At 35.4% G+C, this 16,844-nt stretch overlaps 2 protein-coding genes across 2 annotated transcripts; both read right to left on the bottom strand.

The window, feature by feature from the left end:
* Positions 1–988: 988 nt before the first annotated feature.
* LOC145601841 (putative potassium transporter 17) lies at positions 989–7,044 on the bottom strand. Its single transcript, XM_081657919.1, has 8 exons — positions 6,782–7,044; positions 5,250–5,469; positions 4,397–4,633; positions 4,224–4,274; positions 3,767–4,027; positions 3,489–3,541; positions 2,937–3,306; positions 989–2,166 (listed from the first exon to the last, which is right to left on the bottom strand). The coding sequence occupies exons 1-8, from the start codon at positions 6,890–6,892 to the stop codon at positions 1,313–1,315; spliced, it is 2,157 nt and encodes a 718-aa protein (XP_081514045.1). The 5' UTR covers positions 6,893–7,044; the 3' UTR covers positions 989–1,312.
* Positions 7,045–10,939: 3,895 nt separating this feature from the next.
* On the bottom strand, positions 10,940–16,151 carry LOC145602071 (putative potassium transporter 17). The gene is made up of 8 exons (XM_081658205.1): positions 15,992–16,151; positions 14,393–14,612; positions 13,588–13,827; positions 13,447–13,497; positions 13,060–13,320; positions 12,770–12,822; positions 12,222–12,591; positions 10,940–11,983 (listed from the first exon to the last, which is right to left on the bottom strand). The coding sequence occupies exons 1-8, from the start codon at positions 16,097–16,099 to the stop codon at positions 11,106–11,108; spliced, it is 2,181 nt and encodes a 726-aa protein (XP_081514331.1). The 5' UTR covers positions 16,100–16,151; the 3' UTR covers positions 10,940–11,105.
* Positions 16,152–16,844: the final 693 nt, after the last annotated feature.

Here is a 16,844-nt window from a genome sequence, read left to right as displayed (position 1 = left end):
TCTAAAAATAATAATAATAAAGTTTACGATGGAATATTCCCTTCAAAAAAATATTTTGCTTTAGTATATAAGATTCATATTTGAATACCGTAGATTAAAATGTTTCTAACAAGATCTAACATTATACTTTGTTTTGTATGTAAGTACGTAGCAATTAATGGTAAAAAAATCTCATAGTTTAATCATACATAGTGAGTAGAACAAAAGAGAACAAACTACAAAGATAGCACTATAATAACTATAGTTATATACCCTATTTAAGGGAAATGAAGTTTATATAAAAAAAAGAATAATAACAATAATAACAATAATAATAATAATAATAATAATAATAATAATAATAATAATAATAATAATAATAATAAGATAAATAAAAAAAATAAATAAAAAAAAAAGAGAAAATGATCAAAGTAAACCATACTACATAGTAGCTCAAATCCCACTTTTGACTCCTCATAATACACAAATACACAATCCTAAAACAAACTAAAATCTACAATACTAAATGGACTCTTACCGGCCCATTTGGTTATTAGGCATAAACAATGGTAACACAAATAAAATTGTACCTAAATTTGAAAGAAAATCAATCTTCATTCCCATGCACACTCAAGATGACCCCTAAATTGTCAAAAAAAATTCCCACTCAATTTTACCTGAGTGGTAATGGTGATTATAAGTTGTTTAGGGGGACACAATTATGTTCTTATGGAGATTATAAGTTGATTTTCATATTAAATTACACTTTTTTCATTCTCATTATCGCAATTTATAACCGGCTACCAAACAGGCCGTTAGTTCAAATGCATTATGTCATTTTTGGGTCAAAAATGGGTTGTATTAACCAAATTTGCCAGGCCTTAGGTCATTCATCATGGATTTTGTAACTAGATTAGATCAATTACAATTTCACCTGAACCATATTTTGAAACACAGATACTATACACATACATAAGCTAAGATCAAGATAAAGTAATCTGAATTCTGAACTAAGGCATGTTCTGGTATTTCATTTCCATACTGTTAATAATACAATACAATAATCATCAAACAATGCATCATTATGCAAGTTTCCTTTTCTATATGTTGCATTTCGGTTTATAATCGGTTCAATCTAAAACCTAAGCAGACGGTGTGATTTCTATATCTCAGTAATCAATATATTCACATTCAGAATAGAGAAAGCAATAAAGAGTGTGCTGTAAGACCTCACCATATCTTCAAACTATCTCCTGGCATAAGTTATGCAAATGCCCTCAATGTCCTTGCATTTGCGGAAAAAGTATCAATATCTTATTGTCTTCCCCTGATTTCAAGCCTCGTAAAGCATACCAACTTCCATGCGTTGGGGAAGTGGTACTCCTAATGTAGGCAGAGAGGACCGACAATTGCTGTGCATGACTTCATAAAATGCAAGCATAATTCTGTCAAACCAGCTACAATTCTTACCAACATGAAACCTTGTTTTCCCTCGAACATGCACCACACCGACACTCAAGGCTTCTGCCAAGTTGGAAAGCTCTTCTTGAACACCCGCTTGATCAGATGACAAAGGCTCCGAGTAATGTGTAATATATTGCTGTAAGCATGTTGTAACTTGATTCACAAGGTTTCCACCTTCAAGATGTAGAGAATCTGCATAACCATACTGGATTACGCACCCATATATCCCTTTCAGGCCGAATTTGCTGATAATAATCCTCTCCTGTGGTGCAACTTTTGGGACCAACAGGTATCGAAGGGTTGTGAAGATTGTGACCTTGTGAAGAGATTTCATGTTTTTGATGTAATGTCCAAGGACAGGAGTTAAACCATCCTGAATGTTGGAGTAGAAGAAGCAAATTCCAGGTACCCTTTGGACACCAGGATCAGACAATAGTACTCGGAGTCTATCAACGTCTATCTTGTGCGTCAACTCATACCCTATCTTTCTTTCCCGCCCATAGTACCAGCCAAACATAATGACTGCAAGGATGATAGAAATGGCAAAAGGGATCCATCCGCCTTCCGGAATTTTGGTCAATACAGCACTGACATATACACCTTCCATCGTTATAAATGTAGAGCAGAAAAGGAACACTAATATTGGTGAGGTTCTCCAGATTACAATCATGACCAGCGTCAGAAGTATGGTAGTTATAAGCATGACCATGCTGACAACAACACCTGTCAGCAATGAATAGTTAGTTATTAGTACAAGCAGCGATGAATCAAACCACCGCGGTAAAAACAGAGGTGTACCTGATCAGTTTTTTCTGGAGTATGTACATGCTAGTTTAACCATCGAAGAATTGTAGTCCACCAATCTCATGGGCTAAAGCTTAGGCTAGTTTGGTTATTTTACTGAGATATATATGCTCCTATGCTTATAAAATTCAATCATATTACTTCAAACTAAAAACCCCATTTCTTTTAGACAATGATGCACAAACTTCTCAGACAGAATTTAGTCAGTCCCTACTTTCTAACCTGGGACTCAAGATTATATGAAATCCCAAAGTAGATGCAGCCAAGATAAAATTTTTTCTCTGGAATCACAACCATCTGTATCCAGAGTTCTATAATGCTTTGCGGACACAGATTGGATTACACACATTACAGTATATATTACACTCGTGAATTGCAGCAGATTGTGATCACAAAAATGCACATAATACATGTGCAAAAGTGTATCGATTTCAAAGACTAATACATGCTTCAACAAGCCAATCAAGGGCTAAATATGCAGACTACATAGTGAAATATAGTCATAATAATATGCACACAAGGAAATTTTTCTTATGCAAGTATCTGAGTTGAATTGCAATGTTTTAAATTCAAACTGAAAACATCCCTCTAGAATGGATTCCTAGATTTTATATTATTTCCTAATTGCCTTCAATAATTTCAGCTTCTAGAACAACATAAAAAGCTAATCAATGTGTCAGTTATCTTACCAAAGGCATTTCCAATGTCTTTCCCGTCTCCAAAGATAAGTATGACAGCAACACATAGAACCATGAGTATGTAATTGATTTCTGGGGAGTAAACCTCGCCTTCTTTGCTACAGGAAGTGTGCACCACTTTTACCCGAGGAAAATAATCCAGCACAACAGATTGCTTGACAAGTGAAAAGGTGGCTGAAATCAATGATTGACTAGCAACCACAGCTGCAAGTGTGGCAACAACAAACATAGGCCAATAGACTTGATTTGGTATGAATTTATAGAATCCATCTTCATGATCATTGGGGTGTCTGATGAGATAAGCTGTCTGCCCTGCATATGTGAAAACAAGAGACGGGTATATCGTACACAGAAATGCAAGCTGGAAAGAAAAAAACATGTCATTGATATATGGAGGAAAGATTTTATAAAGAGGAAAGCCAACATCAATATAGAATGTCAAAAAAAAGAATAAAGGAACAGGCACATTAGATTATAAGAACTCAATAGGATAAATGCTTTCTTTCTGTAAAAAGAAATAGATTGTTGGCAAGATTAACAAACCTGGATGGAACCTCTGCTAAAATGACCTAGATCAGCAAATAAGGCTTCAGAACCTGCACAAAATAATAATGTTTATGTAAATAGACACGCATGTTGCTCTATGTTATGTACAAAGTGTCGAGTTTAGTCCATCTGAAAAAGCATTTCTGCCAAAAAGATCAATCAATAGTAACACGATATTATACCTACAAATCAAGTTCATTATGAAAGTAGATACAAAAATAGAAAAGCTTTAAATCAGTAAAATCACATGGGTGGCTATAGGAATTTAGGTTCACCTGTAATGCAGAGAATTGTGCCTCCAAGAGACAGCCAACCTTCTTTCCCATTTTTCAAAAAGTACATGACAATGTAATGTGGTGATATAGCCTTGAATATGCCTGGGTAGTGCCTTATGATGCTGTAAATTCCAACCAGAGGCGTAGTCAAGGTCCACAGACCCATTACAGGGGAGAATAGGAAGCTCACACGTGAAGTACCAAACTTTTGTAGCAGAAACAAAAGTATGATAATTGTAGCTGAAAGGGCTTCAACTGCAGCTGCATTAATGATATAGAAAAGTTCAATACCACAGAAGATAATATCATCCTGAATAAGAACAATTTCAAAGATCCAAGGAAATGAATCATCATAGTAATATAATCTTTCCCAAAAATGAAATTACCCGAAAACAATTCCAGCTAAAGAATAAGCAACAAAACAAGAATAAAGGCTTTTGTAAAAACCCAAACTTACATTTGCTTACTTTAGGAAAAGGAGCTCTTATGCCATCAATTGCAGACAACACTAAAAAGGAAACATAAAATCAATTTGAAACAATAAATATGAAGAGGAAAATAATACTACGTAAGTAATACTCCGATAAGATAGCAATAAAAGAATATAAAAAATATTGCTAGAAATGAGACCTGAGATTGCAGGAGTAAGGATGCCATCACCAATCAACATACACATGCCCAGAATTGAGATAAAGAGTAATACCCTTCTAGCCACCACACTATTCTTAAAAATCTTGCCAAGCCTACTCTGCTTTTCCTGACCCTCATGAGTAGAATTTGTATCTCCAGAAGAATCCACATCTCTCACGGAAAGAAATCCAATTCTCATGTGCCTACTAAGTAACGAATATAGAGCAAATGTCCCACCTGCAGCAGGTCAAATATTACCAGAACAACTGTGGAAAGTAATATGTAAAATTGAAATTCAGCACACTGAGTATTCAAACACTAGTTCCTTCAATACATTTAACCAAGAGAGAAGCTTTATTCATACAATTATACAAAACGTCACCAGTCTGGATTGCACATTAGCACAGCGCTAGTCATTGATGTCAAGCTAGTTAGGATACTTATTCTCAGCAGATCAATTTCAGATATCTACTTCGCAAGATACATGAAGAGGCAGTATGACATTCTGCTCCAAAAAAGCTGATATACATAGTGCCAAGTTTTCATATCCTAAGCTAACATCAAGGTCTTATCAACATGATGCTGGACAAGAAAAGGTGCACCAAGAAAATCAACAATACATTTTGGTTTCCCTTGTTCAAATAAGCTATATACACCCATATCTCAAACTGGAAGCCAAGAACAATCTCTCCACATTTGCACTGGCCTAAGGCACAAGTGGCACTGAAGATGCTACTCATAAGATATAACTACAAAAGACCAAGAGCTAAACACATTAAAAGTATATGAGCTACAACAGCCTAAATTCATAGGAGATAAATTTTGCATCCAATAGACAAAAGATTGCTATTACCTTCCCCTTGATCATCAGCTTTGAGTGCAATGCACGCATACTTGACAACCCCGATGAGGCTAAGAGTCCAAAACATAATACAATAAATTCCCAAGTAGTCTTCTTCAGTGGGAGACTTCAAGGGCATTGAAGGATACACATAAAGTGGGGATGTCACAAGTCCTCCAAAAACCACTCCTAGTGTCTTGTATGCAAGAAATATTGTACGCCATCGACTTGACTGATAATTCAATTAACATAAAATGGGGATGTCACTAGTCCTTCAAAAAGTACGCATCAAAAGACAAATTTTATTTAAGCTTACATGAGTGTAACAATGGAAAAGTTATGCAAACATGATATTTCAAAATCATGGCTGCATATAAAATGTAAAGAAAACACAATGACATAAAGGATGTAACTTATGTTTTTTATTTCATGGTCAAAGAAATTTTAGCAGGACAAGATGAGGAAAATAGAGGGTTATTTGGGATATTGTTCTTTTAACAAACTTAGGTGTCATAAACTTATGATAGGAAATGAAGGAAAAGAAAGGGAGAGCATCCTCATATAGGCTTGACCATTTATAAAAAAAAAAAAAAAGCTAATTTGGGAATCTGATAAAGAACTTATTGAAAGAGCATTTTGGGCTAAAGACCTCTTTTTATGAGCTTTACAAAATTAGCTTATTGAGCTTTTTGGTCATTAAATACACATAAATTACCAACAATTAACAACTATTTATGACTAGTTAGACAAACAAGCTATATCGATCAATTATAAACTATTTACCAAACAGTGCAAAATTCCACTTGTACAATGTTTTGACAAGTTCAACTCAATCGCCTAAAGCTTCGAGTAGGATCAAAGTGTTGCATTTAAAAATAGACTAAGGGCCTATTCTCTTCAGATTATTTTCAGTTAAGTTCTAATAAGTTCTGTTCAGTTTAGTTCTTAATTTCCTCCTCTCATAAAATATTCAGTTCAGTTCAGCTCCAATAAGTTAAGTTCAATTCAGTTCAGTTCAGTCCAGCTCAACTCACTTTGAACAGGCCGAGTATTATTAACATTCAATAGCTACTTTTGTCAACAATTACTTTAACGGTTAACCTCTACCCTCGAATAGAACTTTAATATTAGTTGCTACTTAAAACGATACCACCAAACAGAACCATAAACTTAACTTCGGTAAGTGAATAACAAGCCAGGAAAAACAAAATTATAAAAACTGAGACCCACAACACAAAATCTTGACTGGTTTTTTTATTTTTTTTTTATTTTTTTGAGGAATGACCAGAATTTAATAAGCGGTGATGCAATCTTAACAAAAAGAATAATTTTTGAGGTAATATATTATAAATTAATTGAGTCTCTCATTCATCCAACTCATTATTTTCTCTCTATTTTTACAATTCAAATGATAATGGGGCAAGTAAATTGGAACAATGAGAATATGACATGAAGTACATAACACAAAAACAGAAATAAAATTATAGTCGTTATAACTTATAAGCATAACTAAACATACAAATAATAATTGCAGAAAATCAAACCTTAACAATGAGGGTCGTTGAGATAGGAAGGTGACCGTTGGATTCAGAATCAACAACAATGGTGGAAGAACGAGGTATTGATGACGGAATTTGGGTATCAAAAATCGACATTGTTCAAAATTAGAGAGAAAAAAACAGAGTAGAAGACAGTAAAATGCCCAGAAAAATTGGGATTTTAGTATGTTAAATAGAAGTGGATCCTTAAATTGAGTAAGCGCCGCCTTAAAGTGTTAAAATAAGAAAAAAGGGGGTTTAAGTTTAAGAAGAATTTGACAAATGATATCACTACAAATCTACAATTGATAAAGTTCGTCATTGATTCACATGAATTGACTTGTCTTCACGTTTTTTTAATTGATTTTTGGTGATTGTTGATACAAGATAACACGTCAGAGGTCAGACTGGGTAATGGTCGCACAATAATATTTTTTCATTTGCTAATGGTGCAATGGTTTGTAATCCGTAAATGCCAAATTCTCCCATATTATTTTGGTGCTTTTGTGTCTATCTTATACCCCGGAGAAAATAAAATGTGATACAAGATATAGGGCATGTTCTCTTCGGCTTAAGTTCAGTTCAGTTCTGTTTCCAAAATCCTCCTCTCATAAAATATTTAGTTTAATTTAGTTTCTTTTATCGTCCTCTTATGAAATATTCAATTCAGTTCAGTTTAGTTCATTTCAGTACAGTTCAATTCAATTCAGTTCAGTCAATTAGATTGAGCCCATACTTGTACATGTTGATTTGGACAACTAATTGGTTTCAGCTCTATCGGTTGGATTCGCCACATGCCCAGTGCTCAAGTAGATTCAATTTAACTCGAAAATAGTTTAAAAATTAAGAAAATGAACTCATTTAATAATATTTGAACTCACTTAAAAATATGTCTGACTTCGTCACCTCCTGTGCATGTGTTGCTTCTTCTCGAGTCTTGTATTTGACGACTAATTACTAAGAAAGAAACAACAAAAATGACAAATGATTAAGCTAAAATGAGGGAATCACACAAACGAATACCATCCTCAAGTTTGCTAAACCATGCTTAGTACCATATTTCAATTCCTACTAGGGATACTTTGAGGATAGAATTTCCCTTACCCTTTCCTTCTACTCTCAAAATATCTAGCCCGCAAACTCGCTCAATTTGTAGGTTCCAATTTGTTAGGATTATTTATCTTACTTACAAAAAATAAAAAAAAATAATGAAAAATAAAATAAAAATACAAGGCAAACACAAATTTCTTGAAGCAACATCATTTTGACAAGCCATATTGATTACTGATTAGAGGTCATATTCTAGAAATTGGCTTAATTTCCATTGATTTTCCTATAATTACAGTGTTGCAAGCATGCATCTTGCTTTGGGTAAATTTATAAACCAACATAAGTACTAGGCTTAAAATACTTCCAACTTCCAAGTGGATGTCATATCAAAGGACTTGATAAACAAAAATTACAGATTTCGTCAATTGAATTAATTATTAAGATTTAGATGAAATTGCAACAATTATCACTCAGTTATTGTTGTAATTTATTAGGATTTATATGCAATCAATCAATCAATCAATCAATCAAAGCCTTAATCCCAAAAGTGGGGTCGGCTAACATGAACCAAATTTGATTATTCCGTGTAGTCATCAACATAAATCTTTCTCCTCCATCCCTTACGATCCAAAACTTCATCCTCACGTAAATCCATGCACTTCATATCCTTCCTCACTCCTTCCAACCAAGTCATCTTTGGTCTCCCTCTTCCTCGTTTAATCCCTCCATGGTCCCACTCTTCCACTCTTCGCACCGGTGCACCCTCGGGTCTCCGTCTTACATGTCCAAACCAACGCAGACGATTTTCCCTTAATTTATCTACAATGCCCGCCACACCTACTTTCTTGCGAATAACCTCATTTCTGATTCTATCTCTTAAAGTGTTTCCACACATCCACCTTAACATGCGCATTTCCGTAACCTCCATCTTTTTAATATGCTCTTTCTTAGAAGCCCAACATTCTGTACCATAGAGCAACACTGGTCTTATGGCAGTCCTGTAGAATTTTCCCTTCAACTTTAAGGGAATGCTGCGGTCGCATAACACTCCCGTGGCCGCTCTCCATTTAAGCCACCCTGACTTAATCCTGTGGGTCACGTCTTGATCAATGTCACCATTCTTCTGGATGATCGACCCTAGGTACTTAAAACATTCACTCATGGTCAAATCCTTTCCATCCAAACTCACCACTTCATTGCTTGTCCCCCTCTGAGTGCCAAAACGACATACCAAATATTCAGTCTTACTCCGACTTAGCTTAAACCCTCTAGATTCCAACCTTTGCCTCCATTGCTCCAACTTGACATTAACCCCATCCTTAGTCTCATCCACCAAAACGATATCATCTGCGAACAGCATACACCATGGAACCTCATCTTGAATTGGTCTAGTTAATTCGTCTAGAACCGTTGCAAAAAGAAAAGGGCTTAATGCAGACCCTTGATGCAATCCGATTGTAATAGGGAAATCTTTTGTCAACCCTCCGCATGTCCTCACATTTGTTGACACATCCCGATACATATCCTTAACTAGGTCTACATACCTTCGTGGGATACCTTTCTTCAACATTGCCCACCAAAGTATCTCTCTTGGCACCTTGTCATATGCCTTCTCTAAATCAATAAAGACCATATGAAGATCTTTCTTCTTTACCCTATAAAACTCCATCATTTGTCTTATCAAATGGATTGCCTCCATAGTAGATCTCCCAGGCATAAAACCAAATTGGTTATCTGAAATGCTTGTGCATGCCCTCAACCTTTGTTCAATCACCCTTTCCCACAACTTCATAGTATGGCTCATAAGCTTAATTCCTCGATAGTTAGAACAATCTTGAGCGTCTCCTTTGTTTTTATAAACCGGGACCAAGGTGCTCTTCCTCCAATCTTGTGGGATCCTTGTAGCCGTCCATATCTTGTTGAAAAGGTTTGTTAACCAATCAATACCAATCTTACCCAAACACCTCCACACCTCTATCGGTACCCCATCAGGGCCAACCGCCTTCTTAGGTTTCATCTTCCTCAGTGCAATCTCCACCTCTACTCTCCTAATCCTTCGCACATACTCCATGTTGATTTCTTCATCACTCATAGAGGTATCTCCTATCACAACTCCATTACTTCCATTAAATAATTCATCGAAGTACCCCTTCCACCTGTCCTTGATGCCCTCCTCTTGCACTAGGACCATTTGGTTCTTATCTTTGACACACTTCACCATGCCAATATCCTTCCTTGCCTCTTGTCTTCTCTTTGCCATCTTATAAATGATCCTTTCTCCCTCCTTGGAATCAAGCTTTTCATAAACCTCCTGATATGCCTTTTCTTTTGCTTGGCGAACAGCTGCCTTTGCCTTACTCTTAGCCTCCTTATACGCTGCAAAGGTTTCATCACTCCTACATTTTCCTAAGGCTTGATAGCATTCCCTTTTTTGCTTAATTACTGCTTTCACCTCTTCATTCCACCACGAAGTATCTCTCTGTACCGAAGTTCTTCCCCTTACTTCCCCTAAGACCTCTTTGGCCACTCTTAGGAAACAGTTCTTCATTCGTAACCAGGTCATGTCCGGATCCACCTCTCCATCCCAATCCGCTTCTTCAATTACCTTTTCTGTAAAAACCTTAGCTTTTGCATCCCTTAGGGTCCACCATCTTATCCTTGGTTCTTCTTGTCTAACTTTTTTCTTCGCCTTCTCTTTCAGACGAATAGTCATTACCAATAGCCGGTGTTGGGTGACCACACTCTCCCCTGGGATAACCTTACAGTTTATGCAACTTTGTCTATCTATGCTCCTTGTGAGCAGGAAGTCTATTTGAGTTGCATTTGCTCCATTCCGAAAAGTTATCAAGTGTGAATCCCTCTTCTTCACACTTGATAACTTTTCGGAATGGAGCTTTTGTTTTCTTTACGTTTCAAAAAAAAAAAAAAAAAAAAAGGAGTTTTCTTTAAATTCAACATAATCTGCACCAATGAATTACCTCAATTTGAAATATTTAAGCTTAATTTACTTATGGGTAACTTTTAACCTTCTATAGGGGTAACTTTGAATCTATAATTAAATAGATCATAGAATAATTTTTATGAACATATAGTTACCTTCATACACTTATATATTTGATTTTTACTCCCTTAACGATATTATGTACATCAATAAAAGCATAGGTAACTTTTATTTATAAAGATATACATTTTATGGAAAATCATTAGCATAACTTCATAATCGATTTACAATAAATATTGTACACTCGATTCAGTTATAGATTGTCGCGTCTCAAATGTATCAAAACCCTATGGTCCCCTGATTTAAAGCCTCGTAAAGCATACCAACTTCCATACGCTGGGGAAGTGGCAATTCTAACGTAGGCAGAGAAGACCGACAATTACTATGCATCACTTCATAAAATGCAAGCATAATCCTGTCAAACCAGCTGCAATTCTGACCTACATGAAACCTTGTTTTCCCTAGAACATGAACAACATCAACACTCAAGGCTTCCTCCAAGTTGGAAAGCTCGTCTTGGATACTCGCTTGATCAGCTGACAAAGGCCCTGAGCAATGTGTTATATAATGCTGCAAACATGTTGTTACCTGATTTACAAGGTTTTCACCTTCAAGATGCAGAGAATCTGCATAACCATACTGAATTACGCACCCATATATCCCTTTTAGGCCGAATTTGCTGATAATAATCCTCTCATGTGGTGCAACTTTTGGGACTAATAAGTATTTAAGGGTAGTGAAAATTGTCACCTTGTGAAGAGATTTTACGTTTTTGATGTAATGTCCGAGGACAGGAGTTAAACCATCCTGAATGTTGGAGTAAAAGAAGCAAATTCCAGGTACCCTGTGGACACCAGGATCAGACAACAGTTCCTGGAGTCTATCGACGTCTATCTTGTGTGTTAACTCATAGCCTATCTTTCTTTCCCGGCCAAAGTACCAGCCAAACATGATTAGTGCAAGGATGATGGAAATGGCAAAAGGGATCCATCCGCCTTCTGGAATTTTTATCAGTACAGCACTGACATATACGCTTTCCATTGGAATAAATGTCAAGCAGAAAAGGAACACTAGTATTGGTGAGGTTCTCCAGATTACAATCATGACTAGAGTCAGAAGTATGGTAGTTATAAGCATGACCATACTGACAACAACACCTGCCAACAAAATTTAGTGATCAGTAATTCAGTACACGCACAAACAAATCAAACCGCCATGGTAATAGGCTAATAGTCAGTATGGCATGAAAATTACTCCGACTGTCTTGAATTAGTTGTCACATTGTCCCAAGAATCCCAACCGGACAAAATTAGAAAACAAATCAACCACACCTAAACACAGAGAAAGGTCATGGCATGTTCTTTAGCATATCAATGTGTCTGTATGTTATCTTACCAAAGGCATTTCCCATATCTTGTCCATCTCCAAAGATAAGTATGACAGCAACACAGAGTACCATGAGTATGTAGTTGATTTCAGGGGAGTAAACCTCGCCTTCTTTGTTACAAGAGGTGTGCACCACTTTGACCCGAGGAAAATAATCCAGCACAACAGATTGTTTGATAACTGAAAAGGTGGCTGAAATCAATGATTGACTAGCAACCACAGCTGCAAGCGTAGAAACGACAAACATAGGCCAATAGACTTGAGTTGGTATGAATTTGTAGAATCCATCTTCATGGTCTTGGGGGTGTCTGATGAGATAAGCTGTCTGTCCCGCGTATGTGAAAACAAGAGACGGATATATTGTGAACAGAAATGCAAGCTGGAAAGAAAGAACAAGTCATTAATTTATGGAGTACAGAATATATAAAGGAGAAAGCCAACATCAATAAAATTGTTAGAAAAAATAGAGGTACGAGTATATAGATTATAAGAACTCAACAATACTATATACATTCATTCAGTAAAAAGAAAGCTGATCGTTAGCAAGATTATCAAACCTGGATGGAACGTCTGCTGAAATGACCTAAATCAGCAAATAAGGCTTCAGCACCTGCACAGAATAGTAATGTTTGTTTATGTAAACGCGCATGCACACACGTGTTGCTCTTATTCAAAGTGCCAAAAACTAAACTGTATTATATCAAAAAGGCTAATCAATAGTGACTAATATATTAAGTTAACAATTAAATGTATAACCAAGTTCATTATAAATGTAGATCTACAAACTGAAATAATAAAATCCAGTATAATCACTCTCAAATGGGTCATTGTACCGATTGAGGCTCACCTGTAATACAGAGGATTGTGCCTCCAAGAGACAGCCATCCATCCCTCCCATTTTTCAAGAAGAACATGACTATGTAATGTGGTGATATAGCCTTAAATATGCTTGGGTAGTGGCTTATGATGCTGTAAATACCAACAAGCGGCGTAGTCAAGGTCCACAGACCCATTACAGGTGAGAAAAGGAAGCTCACACGCGAAGTACCAAACTTTTGTAGTAGGAACAAGAGTATGATAATTGCAGCTGAAAGGGCTTCAACTGCAGCTGCAAGAGTGATATAGAAAAGTTCGGCACCACAGAAGATAATGTCATCCATCCTAAATAAGAACAAATTCAAAGAAACCCGAAATGAATCACAAGAACAAAGCCTATGTAAAAACCCAAACTTACTTTTGGTTACTTTAGGAAAAGGAGCTCTAATGCCTTGAATTGCAGACAGCACTACAAAGGAAACATAAAAATCAATTCGAAGCAATCCAAAATAAGGTAGCAATAATAGAAGAAGATATATAATATTGGTAGACACGAAACCTGAGATTGCAGGAGTAAGGATGCCATCACCAATCAACATACACATGCCTAGAATTGAGATAAAGAGTAACACCCTTCTAGCCACCTCACTTTCCTTAAAAATCTTGCCAAGTTTACTCTGCTTTTCCTGACTCTCATAAAGAGTAGAATTCGTAACTCCAGAAGAATCCCCATCTTTCGCGGAAAGAAACCCAATTTTCATGTGCCTACTAAGTAATGAATATAGAGCAAATGTGCCGCCTGCAATGCATCATATATTACCAGAACAAACATAGAGATATAATATGTAAAATTGAAATTCAACAAATTGATTATCAAACAGCAAACAGCAGGTTAACAACTCAAGAATACAATACATCAGAACCTTACAAAAATTTAACCAAGAGAGTTGCTTTATTCATACAATCATGAACGCGAGAATTAGAATACTTATTCTCAGTAGATTAATTTCAGAGTTTTACTTTGCGACATACATGATAAGACAGTATTTTATTCTGCTCCAAACAGACAATTATACGAGTACAAATCTGTTATTGTTAGAAGGTATGATACGAAGTACATAGGATGCTAGATACATGAAAATAATAAGCTATATACACCCAATCATCCATATCACTGCACTGGCCTAACAGGTTTCTTATTACAGAAGACATATATAGGCACAAGTGGCACGGAGTTACTCATAAGCCGTAACTACAGAAGACCAAGAGCTATACACATCGAAGGAATATGAGCTACATACAGCAACCTAAATTCATACTTGGAGATAACTTTTACATCAAAAAAAAAAGGCGATTGTTATTACCTTCCCCTTGATCATCAGCTTTGAGTGCGATGCAAGCATACTTGATAACACCAATGAGGCTAAGAGACCAAAACATAATACAATAAATTCCCAAGTAGTCTTCTTCAGTGGGAGACTTCAAAGACATTGAAGGATACACATAAAGTGGGGATGTCACCAGTCCTCCAAAAACCACTCCCAGTGTCTTGTATGCAAGAAATAATGTATTCCATCGACTTGACTGATAATCAAATTCAACATACATAAACTCGGAATATCACTACTCCTTCACAAACTATGCATCAAAACACAATAATTATTTTTATTTACATTGGAAATTAAAACTTATGCAAACATATTTAAGTATGTATGTATAATTTATTAAACACTATATCTGCCTCCTCTTTTGTTAATGACATTTGATGATTTTTTTATGCCGTAATTTATTCATCAATCTAATCAATTGAATTCTCCATACCTCAAATGAAAAATTGTCAAAATTTCTTCATAGCTTATTTCCCTCATTTTTCCAAATTCTTATTTCTCCCAATCTCTAATTATTATTGTTTTGAAAAGAAAAAAATTAATTCGACCTCATGATATTTGTTCCATTTACAAAATTACAACCTCCACAATTTCACAAAAACCCTAAATATACTTTTTAATTATATCCAACCTAGTCTATTTGATGGATAATCTACTACAACCATAGATGAGCGAGTTTGACAAATTTTCATCTAAGGGAGAACTTAGGCTAGGTTTAGGGTCTGTTCACATTTACTTAATTTTAGTTCAGTTCAATTTAGCTCCGCTTCAATCAGTTCAGTTCAATTCAGCTCCTAATTTTCTCGCACGGTTTAGTACTTTAGTAAGGCATTGCTTCAGGTTGCAATTAGTAGTAGAGTTAGGGCCTGTTCACATTTACTTAATTTCAGTTCAGTTCAGTTCAGTTCAATCAGTTCCGTTCTGTTCAGTTCAGTTCAGCTCTTAATTTCTCTCTCACATAAAATATTCAATTCAGCTCAGTTCAGTAAATGTGAACAGGTCCTTAGCCTTTTTTTTTTTTTCTCATCCACCCGTTCACCCTTTAGGTTAATTCGGATTCGAGGATCAGTTCTGGTGGTTAGCTTAGGTTCCAATCCCCTCCCAATCGTTGTTGCGAGGGATTGAACACATTTCATCCCTACCAAGTATAATCCCAATCACCACTACACCAACATCCAATTTAGTAATGGTAAAGTTAGCCGTTGGTAGCTTTTCTCAATTATTAAAAATAGTAGCGTAAAGGAAGCAAGTAGCGTTTGTTAATTTTTGGTTAAATTTTTTAAACAACATTTGCTAAGCACACATACTATCATCAGTTACTATATTTAGCTATGAAAAATTGCCCATAAAATGATAAATTGAACTTTTTTTTTATCTAATCCAATCAGATCTTATTTAATTTTTACCCAATATAAAATAAGTAATAAGATGAACTAAACATAGCCTTAACTAATTAACTTATCGATAAGTTATAGTATGACATGAAGGGTCACACACTAGCTAACACATAAAATAAAGATATTGGATTATAGTCATTGGAAGCATAATTGAGCATAAAAATGTAGAAAAACATACCTTTACAATGAGGTTAGGCATAGGAAGGTGACCATTGGAATCAGAATCAACAACAATGGTGGTAGAAAGGGACATTGGTGATGGAATTTGTCCATCAACAGTTGACATTGTTTGTAAGAACAATGAAAGTTAGAGAGAAGAAGAGAATAGAGGAGAGAGAAATGTCTAGTGTTTTGTGTTTAGTTTGAGTTGAGACTAATAATGCAAAATCTGCATATATATAGGAGAATGATGAGCTTGCGCACATTTATCACCTTGATAAATTATCATATGACAAATTTGTACTCGTAATATTAATTGATCACATGATCTCCCAGAATCAGAAGGGAAGCTCTAATAATAATCACATGAGCTATCCCTCACCTTTACACTAGTAACGATTTTTATTTGCCCTAAAATTACTATCATTGTACGCTACTCGTTTTAGTGTCAGCGATTTTAAGGTAAGACAACTACTTATGATGTTTGGCTTTGTTTGATTTAGACGTAAAACTACATTTTTTGTATAACCATGATTACAAATTAGATTTCTTTTGTTTTGTTTTTTCGTAAGAAAAGTTATATATATATAGAGAAATTATTAATAATAAGAGTAGAATGAAGTTGTATGCGTAGTACCCCTAAAAAAAAGTTGTATACGTAGTTTAGAGAAATTAATAATAAAAATATGGACAAAAATGGAAAATTCACTTTTATTGAAAAACATTCAACATCAAACTAAACACAACCTTAGTGATATACCTAAAACAATGCAAAATTATGTCATTTAGTTACAAGTTTGTCACTTGCTAATTGTTTATTAAGAGGATAAGTTTGCATTTTCTCCATGAGAAATGGAGAATAAAGGTGCTTT

This window comes from Chenopodium album, chromosome 21 (assembly GCF_948465745.1).
Source record: "Chenopodium album chromosome 21, dcCheAlbu1.1, whole genome shotgun sequence".
In the NCBI taxonomy this organism is placed as follows: Eukaryota; Viridiplantae; Streptophyta; class Magnoliopsida; order Caryophyllales; family Amaranthaceae; genus Chenopodium; species Chenopodium album.
This window is presented reverse-complemented; position numbering and strand designations above follow the sequence as displayed.

Coding starts and splice junctions, on each gene's coding strand:
- LOC145602071 (XM_081658205.1), bottom strand. CDS start 16,099: ATGTCAACTGTTGATGGACAAATTCCATCACCAATGTCCCTTTCTACC. Junction 13,498..13,587: donor CCTTACTCCTGCAATCTCAG/GTTTCGTGTCTA, acceptor TTTCCTTTGTAG/TGCTGTCTGCAATTCAAGGC. Junction 11,984..12,221: donor AGATATGGGAAATGCCTTTG/GTAAGATAACAT, acceptor TTTTGTTGGCAG/GTGTTGTTGTCAGTATGGTC.
- LOC145601841 (XM_081657919.1), bottom strand. CDS start 6,892: ATGTCGATTTTTGATACCCAAATTCCGTCATCAATACCTCGTTCTTCC. Junction 4,634..5,249: donor AGCTGATGATCAAGGGGAAG/GTAATAGCAATC, acceptor GACCTGCTGCAG/GTGGGACATTTGCTCTATAT. Junction 3,307..3,488: donor TTAGCAGAGGTTCCATCCAG/GTTTGTTAATCT, acceptor TTTTCTTTCCAG/CTTGCATTTCTGTGTACGAT.